At 26.3% G+C, this 17573-nt stretch overlaps 2 protein-coding genes across 2 annotated transcripts; both read right to left on the bottom strand.

The window, feature by feature from the left end:
* Nucleotides 1–4172: 4172 nt before the first annotated feature.
* On the bottom strand, nucleotides 4173–6124 carry NAC28 (NAC domain-containing protein). Its single transcript, XM_004494154.4, has 3 exons — nucleotides 5958–6124; nucleotides 5181–5473; nucleotides 4173–4575 (listed from the first exon to the last, which is right to left on the bottom strand). Exons 1-3 carry the CDS (start codon nucleotides 6112–6114, stop codon nucleotides 4273–4275), a joined length of 753 nt encoding a protein of 250 aa, XP_004494211.1. The 5' UTR covers nucleotides 6115–6124; the 3' UTR covers nucleotides 4173–4272.
* Nucleotides 6125–14406: 8282 nt separating this feature from the next.
* On the bottom strand, nucleotides 14407–15329 carry LOC101490790 (protein S40-7-like). Its single transcript, XM_004494153.4, has one exon. It carries the CDS (start codon nucleotides 15223–15225, stop codon nucleotides 14581–14583), a length of 645 nt encoding a protein of 214 aa, XP_004494210.1. The 5' UTR covers nucleotides 15226–15329; the 3' UTR covers nucleotides 14407–14580.
* Between the last annotated feature and the right edge of the window lie 2244 nt (nucleotides 15330–17573).

Below are 17573 nucleotides of genomic sequence, written 5' to 3'. Positions count from 1 at the left end.
ACAAAAGATACTCAAGGCAAAGAGAAAAAAAAAAAACACGAAGGAAATCTATATAACCGAGTGGATTTTCCATGGAGAATTGCGTAATCGAACTCTAAATACACCTATAAAAAGCTCGTCCGCTTTTAGTGCGAGATACATAATGAAAAATTTCCCCTGTACCCCCATTTTTATACCTATACCCCCATATTTTTTTAAAAATGACAATTATGCCCTTATTAATTCAAAGATTTTTTTTTTTTTTTTTATAATTTCATCTTTTCCGGAACTATAAAAAAGATTTCCGGTACACACCTTATTTCCGGAAAACTTTTTTCTAGTTTTCCGGTACAGAAAGTTGTTACCGGAAAACTTTAAAAAAGATTTCCGGTACAGAAGTGAAAAATTGTACTACCGGAAAACTTCATTCCAAAGATTTCCGGTACAGAAGGTGTTTCCAGAAAACTTTTTCAAAAACATTTCCGGTACACACCATTTTTTTAATTTTTTTTTAATTTTATTATTTTTATAAATGATAATACATTAGTCAATAATTAACGCATCATAAATATTAATTAACACCCATAAATATACCATTAGTAATTAATACACCATTCAATAATTAATACACTATTAATATACCATAATAATTCATAATTAATAATTAATACTCCTTTCCATAACAAGATCTACAAATTAGTTAAAATAAAATAAATACTAATATAATAAAAAAAATAAAACAAAAAAATTATTTTAAAAAATATTTAAAAAAAAATCAAACAACTACCGGAAAACATGTGAATGAAGTTTTTCGGTGGTTTCCGGAAATGTTACGTTGAAGTTTTCCGGAAATGATGTTCTGTACCGGAAATTTTTTTTCAAGTTTTCCGGAAATGATGTTCTGTACCGGAAAACTTTTTTCAAGTTTTCCGGAATGAAAGTTGTGTACCGGAAAACTTGAAAGAAGTTTTCCGGAATTTTTTTTTTTTGCTTGTTATTTCTGTTCCGGAAATGTTAAATGAAAAAATAAAAAAAAATAATATTTATATATATGAGGGTATTTTAGTATTTTTCCTTTACTTTTGGGGGTATAGGGATAAATGAGTGGGTACAAGGGAAAATTTTCATACATAATTTATTTCCTCAAAAAACACATCTTGTTCACTTCAACTTCAACTTGTTTGGTGGGCTCACTTCTCAACTGAAACCCACCCATTTTACTATTATTATTATTATTGAAAAAAAAAAGATTTTAATGGGTTTAACTCACTTGAAGATAATAAAAGAGGTTTAGAAATCCCTAAGAATACACAAAAAAAACAACGGAAGAAGAACAGTTGCCAAAGAAGAAAAATAAGGGTTTGGTTCCGGTGGTGGTAATAGGTGTGTATCAAACTTGCTCCGTTTGATCTATAAAATTAGTATGTTATTCCTACCACTAAGTTTGTTATTTTAATATATAATTTGAGTAGTTTTATCTTCTATGAGAGTTACTTTGGCATACCCACTTTAGTGGAAGGTTGTTATTGTTGATTGATATTCCTATCGTTATTAGGAAGACTCTTTGTGTAACCATTAATTATTATAGTGAAAGTTTTACTGGACTAGGTCCCGTGGTTTTTATTCTCCCAATTTGAGGGAAGTTTTCCACGTTAAAAATTGCGTTTGTCTCATATTTATTTTTCTGCCAATTATTTTTGCTATTTTCTGTTTGGCCATTTATGTGGGAAAAAATGAGATAGTTATCGCTAATTATCTTTGGTCAATTTGTTGGGAAAAACCAGAGATAATTAGCGATAGTTATCTCATTAATGCGGAATATTTTCCCCCACCTGTGCAGATAAATGGCCAAACAGAAAATACAATTACAGAGCAAAAATAATTGGCAGAAAATTAAATATGAGACAAACGCAATTTTTAACGTAGAAAACTTCCCTCAAATTGAGAGAATAAAAACCAGGACATAATCCACTAAAACTTCCACTATAATAATTAATGGTTACACAAAAAGTCTTCCTAATAACAATAGGAATATCAATCAACAATAACAACCTTCCACTAAAGTGGGTATGCCAAAGTAACTCTCAGAGAAAATAAAACTACTCAAATAATATATTAAAGTAACAAAGAATAACATATTAATTTTGTAGATCAAACGGAGCTATACACACTTGTTACCACCACCGGAACCAAACCCTTATTTTTCTTCTGTTGTTTTTCTGTGTATTCTTAGGGATTTCTAAACTTCTTTTATTACCTCCAAGTGGGCCAAGCCCATTAATTTTTTTTTTCTTTTTATTTCAATAATAATAATACTAGTAAATTGGTGGGTTCCACTTGAGGAGTGAGCCCACCCAACACAACTTGACTTGAACGTTAGAGTATTTGAATGTATACCCCACCAAAAACTATTGTGGAATTTTGTTATTGCAATTCAACTAAGAGTTAGTGATGTTTCGCTCCAAATCATCACTAAAATACCATTGTTGTTGAGACAAAATCACTCTCAAATGGTTTTAATGATAATAAAATTATTTAAAAGATTATGATTATGGTTAATGACTAATATGTGCTTTTGAGTGTATTCATATAAGAAAACCGGTTATTAATCATTAAGACAAAAAGGAGAAAAATTTGATTCAAATATGGAGGATTGGAACTCGAGAGGATGACCTCGTAAGAGGATGGTTCTTCAAATCTGTAGAATACTCATACTCGCTAAAACAAATTGTTTTATTCATTAAATAAAGGCAAAATAGTATTAAAGAATGAATAAATAATGCTTTTGAAATAAAGAAGCAAGATGGCAAAAGAAAGGTACGAAGAAGGACTACACTAGGATGGGTCTATGGTCAATATCTTGGAAAGCAACCCAACACATTTGAAAGCAACTCATCATATCATGTGCAAAGGCTAAATGCAGACCTATATATCATTCTTGTATGATTGAAAACAATATAGAGTCAATCTTCATAAAAGCATCAACAAACAAGCTACAAATAGAAGTTTTCACGTGTCTTAAAGAAAGGAAAGAGAAAAAGTCAATCACGTAAAGCTTTTACATGCCTTAAAGAAAGGAAAAAGAAAAGAACATCACATGTGGTCTTACAAACCTTAAAGAAAGGAAAAAGGACAGGACAACACATGTCCAAAGTCCTAGGTATACTGAACCTCGTGCAGGAGGATATACTACATTAGTCAAATGAAAGTTGGATGGCAGTTTCTTAATTATAAGAAAAGACCTTGAACTTTTTGATTGAAGTCCCCAACGGTCATAAAGCTTTTTCCACTTGAAAATATCGTCTCAAAGTCTCTATAAAAGGCAGGGAGCTCTTCATTATCAAATACACAACAACATTGCATAAAAAGATTAAGTATCTCAAAGCTATCAAGAGCAATATTCATCCTTTCTTTATACTTTCTACAATCCTTCATTAGATCGTTGAAATATCCATTTAGAAAGTGTTTAAGAAAAAAGAAACAATCACATTCATATCACTCTGTAATTTCCACGTGAGTTTACACTTGGAAATAGTTGAAACTTGATTGTAAGCTTGGTGAGGCTAAAGAATACACAAAATGTAATCATCCTCTGTGAGAGGTTGATCAGTTTGAACATTAGTGAAATCTCACAAGTATGTGAGGATTGTACGTAGCCTTCATTAGGTGAACCAGTATAAAAGTTGTGTGTGTCATTCTTTACATTTATCTCTTTCTTTTGCTCAGCTCTGATTTAACATTTAAACAACCATCCTCGAGTTTCCATCTTCTCTGAGAGGATAGTATCCAAAACACGGGAAAATTATTTTTAAACAGCAAAATCTCTATTCAACCCCCTTTCTAGTGATATTTAGCTACATCAATTGCAAATATAGAGATTTGGTGAGAGAGATTTTTAATAGAATAACGATAATAACACGTTTTTTAATATACTCTCTTTTATTCATTGAAATTAATGAGTCCCACCAAATTTAAAAAATGAGAAATCTTTTACTACACATCGATATATAATATAACAATGTTTCCCCCACAATTTGTTTAAGTTATTTTCTACAACCAATCACTTCATTCAATTTTTAATCAAACGTGACACTAATGATATTTTTACCGTTATTCCGAGTAGATTTAAAATCAATACCTTAAACTTACAAAATCAAAATCTTACAACTGAACTACCAAATCAATTATTGAAATTTAAAAGTATCATCTGGATATTATTTCATATTGAAACTTAAAATAAAGATGAGATGAGATGAAAAAAAAAAATTCCATTTCTCTCTAGATATATTATTATCATGGTTCTATTCCCAAGAACCAATCCACATGCTCCCAATACAACAAAGGCTCACGGTGATCAACATTAATATCCATTTGACTACCTTCTCCAACCTCATTTGAGGTTTGACCATGGTCTAGAGATGAAGAGCTATCTGGTGAGCTTGTTGCAAATATTTGAACATTATTATGATTGCATATTGTTGAATCCTTATTGAACTCTTGATCGTTTGTGACCCTCCTTGGTGCCGGTCGTCTATCAAATGCTCTCAAGCATTTTGATTTCTTGTACACTCGGCATAAACTCATTTCATTCCTTAACTGCGATTAAATAATCAAAAGGTTAATTAATTAGATTAGCTAGCTAGCTCCATTTGACATATAAAATTACCATCTCTTGTGAAACTATATATGATCTACGATATAAAACTACACTATATATAATTTACTTAATTTTATATTTATTTACGAATTAATATTTATCTATAAAAAATAAATTAAACTCCATGCCACGATGAAATTACACTGTATTATTAATTTCTTTCAACAGCAACGACCCAAGGGAGTTGTCAATAAAATAATTGATTTAGACCTCAAATGTTTTCAGACATAAAATTAATTTTGAATGTATTAATATTTTTTAGGACTAAAATAATACTAATTTCACTAACTACTATATTATGAATTAACACATGTTAATTAATATTGTAAAAATTAATTAGGCCTAATTATTTTTATCAATTTTAAAAATGCCTCACTTTATAGGGTCCATATTTGTTGGTCGGCCCCCCCAATTAATGATCAACCATGAAGTCACAATCAAGAAGCCTATTTAAAAAGAAACATCCATTTCATTTCTCATATCCCAAATAATAGAATGAGAAATGAATAGTAATTATCTTTATGTTCAATCAATACATACATACCATAGGAGCCAATTTATTTGAAGAGGATGGTTGGTCTTGGATGGCCTTATACTCATTCATTTTCCAATCGGTTTTCTTCCCATTTGGAGCTCTTCCACTATAGAAAACCATAGTCCTCTTCATACCTATAATATGATTATGAGAAGAATAAACATGATTAGGAGATCCAGTGGCTTTCCAATACCCAGTAGTTGTGACACGCTTTGGTCTTCCTCCTCTCACTTCACTTTCTTGCCTTTTAATGAAAAAGAACCATTGCTCCATATCTCTCATACTTGCCTCTCCGGATATTTCTGAAAAACCAACATATATTAAATTATAATAATATATTCACATTTAAATGTCTTGTTTGAGTGAATCAAAATATAAAATTATTATACAAATTTATGCAAAATTAAAATGCATTAATTTTCAAACATTTAGTTAGGCTTTTGATCAGCAAAACCATGATGCCAAAATGAAGATCCTTTTGAAAACAAGAAAAGGATGTAAAAAACAAAACAAAATGTCATATACTTAGTTTTTCTTATACAAAATATTGATTAAAGTATAATACCTACTAGTACTACTTTAGTTAATTATATCTCATCGTAACTAAACACGAAAAGGTATTATAATGTTTACTTCCAAATTTAGAAATTAACCTATGAAAATCTTTATGAGAATAAAATAACTTGAACCATATAGCTTTTCAATTCTAGCTCATTTTGATTCAAAAACAAAAAACAAAAAACAAAATAAAATAAAAATATATAACATGTCGTTAAAGATTTATACGTGGGAGTTCCGATGGATTGTAGTCATAAATATTAACGACAGGTATAACAGTACGAATCTTATATTCATTATCTCCTTCAAGCATATTGTGAAGATAAAAGGAAATAAGCTCTTCTTCTGTAGGATAGAAACGATAACCCGGTAGCATGTTTTCCATCTTAACTTTTTTTTTGTTATGTTATTTGTGCAATGTTTAATTCTCATGAATATATAGAGATCATCGAGTCATAACTCAATGAAAAGCACCCGCGCTATTTTTTGTACTATAGCGCGGTTTGGTTAAAAATAGAATAAAATAGTTATTTTATTTATTAAAATAATAGTATTAATAAGAGCATCTCCATCGGTAGCTAATTTCGTTTGTTCAATGCGTAATTACGTAAAATTTAGTTTTTGACAATTTTATTGTTGGAATTGTATCAACATAATAATATTTTTATAATTTAATAATAATAAAATTATAATCGTTACCTTTTCTTTATTTATTTATTTATTAATAATGACCTTATTTAATTAACCCATATTAGTTCTCCGTTGGAGACAAGGATGTTCAAAAAAAACAAAAAACTAAACTAAACTGCAGAACTTAACTGGTTTATAAAAATTGAAAACCGAACTGTTTTCGAACTGATTTTTTAAAACTAAAACCGAACCAAACGAGTTTTTTGTTTGAAAAACCCGAACTGAACTGATTTTCAGTTCAAAAAAATTGAACCGAACCAGTTTTTATTTCAAAAAACTTGAACTGAATTTTGTTTAGAAATAATTAGGGGTAGTTATGTAAAATTTAGCCTATATAAATAAATAAAAAATTAAGTTAAACTGATTCGGTTCAAATAATAAATTGGTGTACTAATTTATAAAATAGTTCGGTTCAATTTTTTCAAACTAAAAATTAATTCAGTTTAATTTTTAAACAGTTCTAGTTCAGAACTGAACTTTGCCCACACCTAATTGTAGATACTCTAACGTTCTCTTTTATTATTATTTTTCACATTAAATTTTTTTATTTGGTGAAATACATATGGATCTTTTATTTAAAATAGTGTAATTGACATGTATTTTATTCAATAAAAAATAATATTAAAAATAGAATATTGGTTGCATTAATTAGAATGAGTGAGACAGTTAGGCAAGGTTGCAAAAAAGATAACCAGTGATACGAGTGAAACGGGAAAATTTGGATGAAAGAATCGTTGTGGTTTTGCCAAGAAATTTCCACACCACGCGCTTCTAATATCGTTGTCGGGTTTTACTCTATGTCCGTACAATGTCGTCTTGAATTTTGTCTTTTGCGAGTTTTTCGCCGACCACTTTCCCCACCGCGTGGTAACTGGTTAGTTTTTTTTTTTCTTCTTTCTTTTTTATATATAATAATAAAAGAATGACAAATTATATTGTTGGACTAATAACTTTTTTTATTTGTTTATGTATTTATTATTATAAATCAGTTAAAGTTAATTAAATTAAATTTTTTGATATATATATATATATATATATAATATGTTATTTAATTATTAATAATATAATTTTGATAATATTAAAATATATATTTTTTTTATATGCCGTAAAATTCTCTAAAAATATATAAGTTGGATTATTAGACTCACTATAATCAATATCAAAATTCAAATAATATTGATAAAACACCTATTGGAACTTGAACCTATAAGTGAATGAATTTTTTATCAACTTAAATTTAAATCTATACAAAAGATAGCTTCATCACATAAAATAACATAATTCATAATGATTAATTAATAAGATAATAAAAATTTACCATAAATTAAATCCCTTCAATAATATACTCTCTCTAGTCTAAAATTTAAGAAAAAAAATATAAAAATTAATATATTTAACTTAAATTTTAAATTATATATGTATATATATTTATATATATATATATATATATATATTTATATATATATATATTTGTGTGTGGAGAGAGAGTTTCATAATTTTTCCATATCTATTTTCTAGAAAACGTACGTTAGTATCTTACATATTTTTATTTAAATTAAGTCATTGTTGGACGTTGGTTTAAAATATTGAAGTTCATCATCAATACAAAAATTACAAGTATTTGGATTTTGCAAAATAAAGGAAAAACTTAGCTCAATGAGTATCAGTTGTAAACTTAAAATGAGAAAAGAATATAAGTATACACTCACATTCCAATTGATGCATTTCCAAATCTTTGGCACTCGATTTTGAATAGTGTTTGCATTGAATAACCTCACAGGTAAATGACAATGGCATTCTGGTAATTGTTGTGCTTGCCTAAATGTCCAACTAACTGGTTGACATTTAAAAAAAAAATACCAATCAAGCAAAGAGAAATATGAATTTGTTGCTTTGAAATTTCAAAGCATAACTCGTCTTCGTTCTTCTCTCTCGAGAAACTAAAGAAATCGTTTGACCATAAATTTCAAATCTCTCTCGCCTTATGACTTAATTTCTTTAGATAGGTTTTTTTTTCTTACCTCAATCCTAATATAATAGTTATATCATAATAATAATATTAGTAGTAGTAAAAATAACAGTTTAAATGTATACAACGGGACTGTAAAACATTTTACAGTATCAGCCCATCAAAATTATGTATACAGATAGTTTTTGACGTAATTTTGAAAAACGTCAAATATTTTTATTAATATAACAATTGTGATTAATTAACAATATAAATTATTTACATTGAAATTGTATATAAATTAAATTTTAATAATAATAATAATAATATTAATATAAATAATTAGAAAAAAACTTTTAAAAAAATTCAGAATAATACAAAAATTTGCAGTCACGTGATTTAGTAAAAGTTAGATATCAGAATAGAGATCTGATAACTACAGTAATTTATTATGATTTTCAAAAACTAAAAGTTATAATTTGTGTAAATATAAACTTAATTGAACTACGTTGTGTTCCATATATTTAGAGTTTGTTTAAACATCCAATTGACATTATATTCAAAACAAATTTTTCTTTTAAAGATCGGAGTAAAACAAATTTGAAGAAACTAAAATTAATTAATATTATATTTACATAAATAAAAATTATATTTAAAGTATTTTAATTAATTATTTATTTTTCTACACAAATTCATTTGTTTGACAATGTTTTGCAACTAATTCAAGTTACTGCAATTAATCTAATGATGTATTTTTTTTCAAAAAATATAATATTAAACTTAACATGAATATATTTGTATATATATTTTGAATAACACTAATTAACTACACAATCTCTAGTACGCTTTTTTCAATAATCAATTTATCTTATCACATTTCTAAGCGAAATGATTGAGTTTTTTGCCTAAAAAAAATGTGAAACACAACTTAAAAAAAATAGGTGTGTGAATTATCAAGCTCTTATAATAAAAGTTAATAAACATATGTTTGTTTTGTGAAAATTATTTCATGTTTTTTTTTTATTTTACTTAATAATAAAAAGATCACAAGACTATTGAAATAAAATTATTGTCATTTTTTAAAATAATAATAATGTTAAAAGAATTGTTTTTATCATTTTTACAAATTTATTATTTCTAATTAGTATTTACTTTTTCTCAATCCCAAAAACTTACTTCAAATATCTGATTTCAAGTTAAAATAAACACTTGGTTTATAAAATAAAAGTCAAATATTTTTTAAGAGGAAGCGGACCATAAATATTTACTAGTTTTTTTAATATCAACAACAAAAAATATCTCTTGATATTTAGCATGAAATAAAATCACAATGATAGTCACAAAAATAAACATTTAAACATTCATGTTAAGGCATGACAATAAGACTCTCACCAACAATACACACTTGAACTCACATAATTAATTTGATAGGGAAAACTTGCTTTTACCATATACAAGTTAGTGTTTGGGTTTGCGTTTTTCATAAAATACCGAGCATGTAAGTAAATCGAAGTGTTGACATTGACCTCCAATTTAAATTTGTTACGCCAGTAAAATATTATGGTTTTTTGTTTTTCATATACAGATACTCATTCATTTTCTTTAATATTTTTTATATATAATAAATTTTAATCCTTTCTCATTAGAAAATATTATTTTTATAACATTTTATTATTATTTAATAGTTATTATACTGATTATTCTTTATAATAATATTCATTTTATTGTTTTATATATAAACATGATAGATAATGCCGATTCTGAATATGTGTAAGGTGTGCAACTACACAAGACTTCAAATTTTTAGAGGCAACAAAAATCTTATAGTATAAAAAATTATATAGTAAAAAATGTAATATAACAAATTATTTAGTAATAAAATGTCAACCACTAAAGTTTCCATACATAAATTTGTGGTAGACATAATAACTTTATTTGTAATTTTTATATCCTTATACTTTTTCATTTACATTATATATATATATATATATATATATATTATAATTTATAATACATTTTAAACTCCTCTCAATAAAAAATATTATTTTATTAGTTTTATTTTATCATTATCTAACAATGATAGTAATTTTATAATATTAATTGTAACAAATAATTTTTTTAATATTTCAATTTATTTATCATTTTTTAATATTGTTATTAAATTTATCATATATTTTTATAAGAATGTTAGTGTAAAAATAGTTTTAAAAAATTAAAACAATTAATCAATCTTAAATATAATTTTGATTAATTTTTTTAATTTTGTTATCTTATAAATGAGACTAGGATTTCAATCTAAACATACACACTAGTACTCCTAGAAGGTCTCGATAAAATATAACTTTACTTTTTGGATTGGTGGTGAGTTGATTAATACTCATTTATTTGAAATATGGATTGATTTAAAGACTAATTAAGTCCTACTAAATCACGACATTAAACCTTGTCAATTTGAAGTTTGAATCATCTTAGGTGAAACCATCATTGACTTAACTTTTGAGTAAATTGTGAATCAAGAAGAGAAACTATAGTCTTAGGAACCCAGTCACACGGATTAAGAATATGCATAGTACTCCAAATGTCCTCTTCAAAGTAAAAATCACCGACATATTCAAACCGTTTGACTTATACACTTTTCTTCGTTAAATATAAATATTTATTATATACTTTACTTTTATTAATAAAAATTAATAATATGTTAATGTGTTTATTTTATGTATAATAAAAGTGATAGATTAATTCATTTATCCATTCAATCTATCTAATTATAAATTCATATAATTCGTCCACCGCATGATATATTGAATTCAATCCATTCTACTTTCCTTCAAAATTCAATAGAGTACATGATTTAATAATAGAAGACGGTGGGTGATAGAGAATGGAAGTGGGACTATTAGTGAACCACTATCGACCACTCCGTGGTCACCGTCGTGGGAGCTGCAGACATCCACCACTCTATTATTAAATTAAATAATAAATAAATTACTTATATTAAAATTATTAAAAACTATTTTTTAAAATAAAATAATTAAACAGTTTTTTCAATAAATTAAAAAGCTGTGTTCAAAAAAGGTATTTTTATTTTTAAAACAAAAATCGTATTTAAAATTATATATTAGTTCGAAATAATATAAATATAAAAAAAAATTATTTAAAAATATTTTATTTTAAATATTTGTGTGGGTTTCAATGGGTTAATAATTTGTGTGGATGAATTGGATTGAATTTTATTTTATAAATTTGTGTGGGTTTCAATGGATTAATGAATTATTTCAATGCATTTATTATCGTCCAAATCCAAACATATTCAATCTATCTATTTTTCCGCCACATAGATGAAATTCAAAATACTATTTATATTTGTTGATAGTTAATTTGGCTTTTCATTTTTCAAGATGTTTAATGGTCACATCGATAGAGTAAATTTGATTTATTATAAATTAAATCAATAATTTTAGCGTCACCAGTTTTATAGATCCAAAAACATATTTTGAACATTTGAAGTATGTCATATTTGTATGCATATTTTCGCTATTAACTTGGATATTATGAATTTGTCTGCAGATTCATCTTATTTAATTTTAGCAATTTTAAATTTATATTGTATCAATATATTTTATCATTTTGAATAGATGAATATCGTCATTTTCAATAAAATAATGTTTATAGTTAATTATTTGAGAAGAGACTTATATTTAGACAATTTTTTTGTCAATAAATACTTATATATTTAAGGACAGAAAGAGTAATATTATTTATAATAATAATTAATGTACTTTACCTATGTTCTTAAATATATAAATATATATATATATAACTTTATTTTTTAAAATTGTTTCTAGCAACATTTAAAAGTACTTTACTATATACATTCATTATTGTTTACAAATATAAAATGAATATTTCACTTGTCACACAATGACTTATACATTAACTATTTTACATACATTAAAAAAAATATTTAGTTACGAGTGACTTAAGTATTAATTAGATGATACTATTGAATAAAAAAAATTATATCATTAAGTGTGGTAAATAATATTTAAACGCAATTAGTCATGCGGTCTTTTAACTTAACTTCAGATAATACATTAGTCTTTTATCTTTTTTTTTTCTTTTTTAATTTGATCGTTTGTATAATTTTATTACAAAAATTCAAAAATAAAAAGAATGAGAATATGAGTTTATTTGAAGATCGAAGAGATGAAACTATGGTGTTTCATTGCATTTGCAGTGAGAGAAGAAGTCTTGATTGGTGGGTATCTTGTGAAGCTTAAGCACCCACTTGATAAACAAATTTCCCCTTTTCTCTTCCTGTATTTGTTTCATCTCAATATTTGTCTTTAATTTATCAACAATTAGCTACAAACTTCACCCTAATTAAGCGTCACATTTTTAATTTCAGACTCAAGAGATTAGGGTTCATAACTTCATCTGTAATAAATTCATTTTAATTTCTGAATATATTTGTCACTTTTGTTATTTTTAATGTATTACTTTATGGTTTGAAGAGGTGGAAAAATATAAATCCACTTAGATTTAGCCCATCAATATATTTAATGTCACACCATTTAAAAATTATCACATCATAATTTTGGAGTTTAAAATTTGAGATGGGTAAAATTGCAACAAATATAATAGCTAAAACATTAAAAAAAACTGAATTTTAAAAAATGGGAACTAAATTTTGCAAAAGTCATAAAATATGAGGCCTAAATGTACTACAATTAACCCAAAAAAAAATGAAATCAGTATGTTATTATGTACCTTTTTAAATAAAACATGTTGTCGTGTAAATATTTGTACGTGATATAATACATATATAGGAGTGTTTTTTCTCTGATTCTGAGCTTGCTGGGTTGGTTATAGATCATACACATGTTACCTTCTTCATAGTATACTTTCTTGTCACAGTAGGTGACACCCCGTTGTTTGAACCGTTCAACCGCTGATTAATTACAGGAAAGTATAACTAGTAAAATTCAATCTTTGTATTTTTTTCTTTCAGGAATCGTAAAGTTCAATCTTGTCACAGAGGACTCTATTCAGAGGGTCTACAACATAATATATTATGTGCTAATCCATTTATACTTTTTGTGTTGAAAATTTTGTCTTGTTTGCTACGATGGAATTTGGTGAAGTAATTTAGTCCACTACTGTCATGTCCCATACCAGTTCTACAAGCAACTTCAGGCCATGAATCAAACCATATATATATATATATTGATTTTATAAAATAGCTTTTGTTTATTTTACCGTAAAGTGAAAAAATGCACGAATTTTTAATTGTGTAGATATATATATATATATATATATATATATATATCACGTGTGTATATATCTACCACATGGTATATATATATATGTATATCACGTGATATATATATATATATATATATATATATATATATATATATCTACACAATTAAAAATTCGTGCATTTTTTCACTTTACGGTAAAATAAACAAAAGCTATTTTATAAAATCAATTCTGTTAATTCAACTGCAACACCAAATATGTACTAGTGTGCAAATAACTTTAAGAAGGAAAAAATGTATTCCGAAATGAACGGTATAATCCATCCTGGTGAATACCTATGAAATGCTAGCTGCTAGTGCTATCCTATGACTTGTCTTTCTGCTGGGAATTTAAGAATCATTCAGATGCAGTATAATATTACTATTTACTACCATTATGTCCTGATTTACTCACACAAACTATTCCGCATCAAAAAACAACACAAACAGAAAGTCTAAACTACCAGTAATCACGGTTCTTTTCTTTGTTTTTAACAAGAATCCAATTCGTGACAGTGACATAATGTTCCCAATAATTCAATTAACCACATACATTAACAATACTGACAACAATCTTACCTACTTCAACAATCACATGAAAACGGCAATTATTTCTCCAATTAGTTTTAACTCCGTTAAATCTTCACAAACAAAATTGCTTCATTTACTTGTTATCAAAATCGCATATTGCTACTCAAATTTGGCCATTCAATAATCCTCCAATTATAATTTCAAATCATCACAATAAATAGACGGAAATTAAATTAAACAATCAGCAAAGTTACATATCCAAAATTCCTAATTGAAGCTATAATCTTCATAAATAAATAAATTAATGGTTTAATGAAGTTATCAAAATTCAACTTCACAACCTCAGCAACGCATATAAACAGATAAAAATTAAACTATTCTATTAATCGAGAAAGCCCGTTTGGCGCAGAACAGCGTTTCGCACCTGACGCAGATCTCTCCCTTTAAGAGTTCTCCCAACCCCTTCCAAAACCGAAAACGTTGTTCTCGGCGAAACTCCAGAACCTCTAGCAACGAGTTCATGCGGTGGCAACAACATCTCATCCCCGTCGTCGTCGTCGTCGTCCACCACCGCAAGCTCATCAACGTTCCGCCGTCTTGGCGGCATAACTGGAACCTTCACCGGAGCAGATTGTTGGAACTTTCTAGAAGGCACAGACTGAACCATGTGTTCGGAGTTAGGTCTCGGCCTTGGAAATGAAGGAATCATCCTGGAAGATGAAACGGGAGATTTGCCGCGAAAAACTGGTGATTCGCCGCGGCGGCGGCCGGAGTCTGCTAAAACGGCGAGGATTCCAGAGTCTTGAGTTAGATCGAAACTACGGTGTCGATTTAGCTCCGGTGTTGGTGGCGGTGGGCGTTGATTTTCAGATTCGGAGCTATCGGATGACCAAAAGAGTTCGGCTTCGTTGAGCTCTTCGGCGAAGGAGGTGGTGGCAGCGGTGGAGGAAGGAGAGGAATTGAAAGCAGCGAGTAAGCGGTCGGAGGAGGGTGGAAAACGGCGGTGATAGGAGGATGTGGGGTCCATAGATTTGGTGAGTGAGTGAAAAGAGATGGGAAAAATGTGAAGAGTGAAAAGAATAGTTTGTAAGTAAGAACTAAGAAGAAGAATGAAGAGAGAAAATTGTTGATGTAGCGGAGGGTCGCTGAATGCGGTAAATAAATAGATTACAACTCCCCTGTGGGACGCTACCAGTTCATTTTTTATTTTTTTTTAATTTCAAATAAATTCTTTCTTTCATTTAAATTATTCAGTGAAAATTTGTTGACATTAAAAGTAAAATTTTCAATCGGTCAACTTTACAAATTAATATTGAATTATAATGATATTTAATACTTAGTGAAGTAATATCAAATTAATGTATTATAATATTTTAAAAAATATAAATAAATAATGATGATTAGTTATTATTTTTTTATTTATATAAAATTTTGTATGTTTGATTATTAATATATTATATTAATATTTAATATTTCAATTAATAAAATTTATTATTTATAATAAGTTGTTGAAATACGTAATTCATCTCGAAAATACTAAAATCAATAAATCTCTACTTTTTTTATATATGTTTATAAAATTATTTTAAAAATTTTTAACATGTCAACAATAAAACAATATAAATTTGTTAGCATTTTCAATGACATGAAATTTTCAAAAAATTTAGATTTAATTGTTAGGTCTCATCAAATTTTTTGAAAAAATACATCAACATTCATCTTTATGTCATTTTTAATCTGTAAAAACTGTAAAATAAACTCATTATTAAAAATCCTACATAGATTAATATTTTTAATGAGTAATGACACTTTAATGTTCTTAAGAAATGATTTTGAAAACATATTTAAATATAAATAATCTAAACGAGAAAAAAGAGAATTACACAGATATTTTAAAAGATAAATAATAATTTTGTTGCGTTTTAAAAAATAAATATAACTCAAATAAAGAAAAAATATAAATGACTTAAATATTACAAGTAAATAAGATAAATAATTTATAGTATAACTAAAAAATATATCTTTCATCTCACAATAATTGATTTATTTTATTATTTTATATATTAAAAGCAGTATATAAATTAGGGAGATACTTAATTTTATGAAATTATTTTTGTCAATTATATTGATGTATTTATTATTAAAATAAATATAAAATAGAAAAATATTTAATTCAAATTAATTAACGCGTGTGATTAAAATAAATATAACAAATTAATTAACGCGTGTGATTAAAATAAATATAGAGTAAAAGACATTGAATTCAAATTAATACTTATAATATTAATTAAATAATACAATAAAAAGTATAAATAGTATCATTTTAAATATTGAAAGTGATGTCATTTTTAAATATTTTTATCTTTTGTAAATAGTTCAATTGAATATAATGAGTAATATATATAGTTTTTTTCTATAAGAAGAGAGTGTAATAACTTATCCGTTAAGCAATTAATGAACTTAGAGATATTTGCTTAATTTTCAACAAAAGTTGCTTTTTATTTTTTTAATTGTTAATTTGTGGTTCATTTTCTATATTTTGATAAACATTATATTTTTTAAACTATTTGACTTTAATGTATGAACTATAATTTTTTAATTACAAAAATAAGTTTAATTAATTTATTTTTTATCTTTTTTAATTCATACCATTTTGTAGTTTATAAAAAAAAAAATTAGACCAGTAGTATGCATGAGTTTTTATAACTAGGTATGTCTTTAAAATAAAAACAAAAAGCAATTATTTTTTTCTAAAATAATATCCATTTAAAACTAATGAACTAAGTATCTATTATTTTATTATATGATGTCATATTTCTTTAAAATTGTTTAAACCGTGATGAGTCAATTATTATTATTTTTTATAAATATAAGCCAATTACTTTTTAGTATAAATTCATTTACAATTTTAATATTATATTAATATTTATATATGTTTTTTTGACGGAAATATTATCAACGTTCTATGATATTATGTTTTCTAAATTATAGGGTGTCTTAATACATTCGTAAAAATAATAATTACTACCTTTTATTTGTTAAATAGATGCAGATTTAAACTCTTTACAACAAATTACATTTATTTTATATAAAAATATATATATGGATATGTATGAGAAACGATTAATAAGGAATTATATACTTCATTAGAAAAAGGAATCATATACTTGGTTTTTTAATAAAGTCAGCCACGTATTGAGTATTTTTCTACGAATTGAAATTGAAATAAGTTTACAGATAAGAACCAAACCAACCACTCGATTTATCTGAAGATCTAATTCAAATTAATTAAATTGGTTTAAATTATTTTTATGCTCGACCATAAATTTAATTAAACCAATTAAATTCAGTTTTATTGATTTGAACATCGATTTT

Source organism: Cicer arietinum, chromosome 3 (genome assembly GCF_000331145.2).
Source record: "Cicer arietinum cultivar CDC Frontier isolate Library 1 chromosome 3, Cicar.CDCFrontier_v2.0, whole genome shotgun sequence".
Lineage (NCBI taxonomy): Eukaryota > Viridiplantae > Streptophyta > Magnoliopsida > Fabales > Fabaceae > Cicer > Cicer arietinum.
This window is presented reverse-complemented; position numbering and strand designations above follow the sequence as displayed.

What these genes read in the sequence shown, in the direction of transcription:
- NAC28 (XM_004494154.4), bottom strand. Translation starts at nt 6,114, where the DNA reads ATGGAAAACATGCTACCGGGTTATCGTTTCTATCCTACAGAAGAAGAG. An exon ending in CAATCCATCGGAACTCCCAC is followed by an intron (nt 5,474 to 5,957) that starts GTATAAATCTTT and finishes TTGGTTTTTCAG; the next exon opens with AAATATCCGGAGAGGCAAGT. An exon ending in CAAATAAATTGGCTCCTATG is followed by an intron (nt 4,576 to 5,180) that starts GTATGTATGTAT and finishes ATTTAATCGCAG; the next exon opens with TTAAGGAATGAAATGAGTTT.
- LOC101490790 (XM_004494153.4), bottom strand. Translation starts at nt 15,225, where the DNA reads ATGGACCCCACATCCTCCTATCACCGCCGTTTTCCACCCTCCTCCGAC.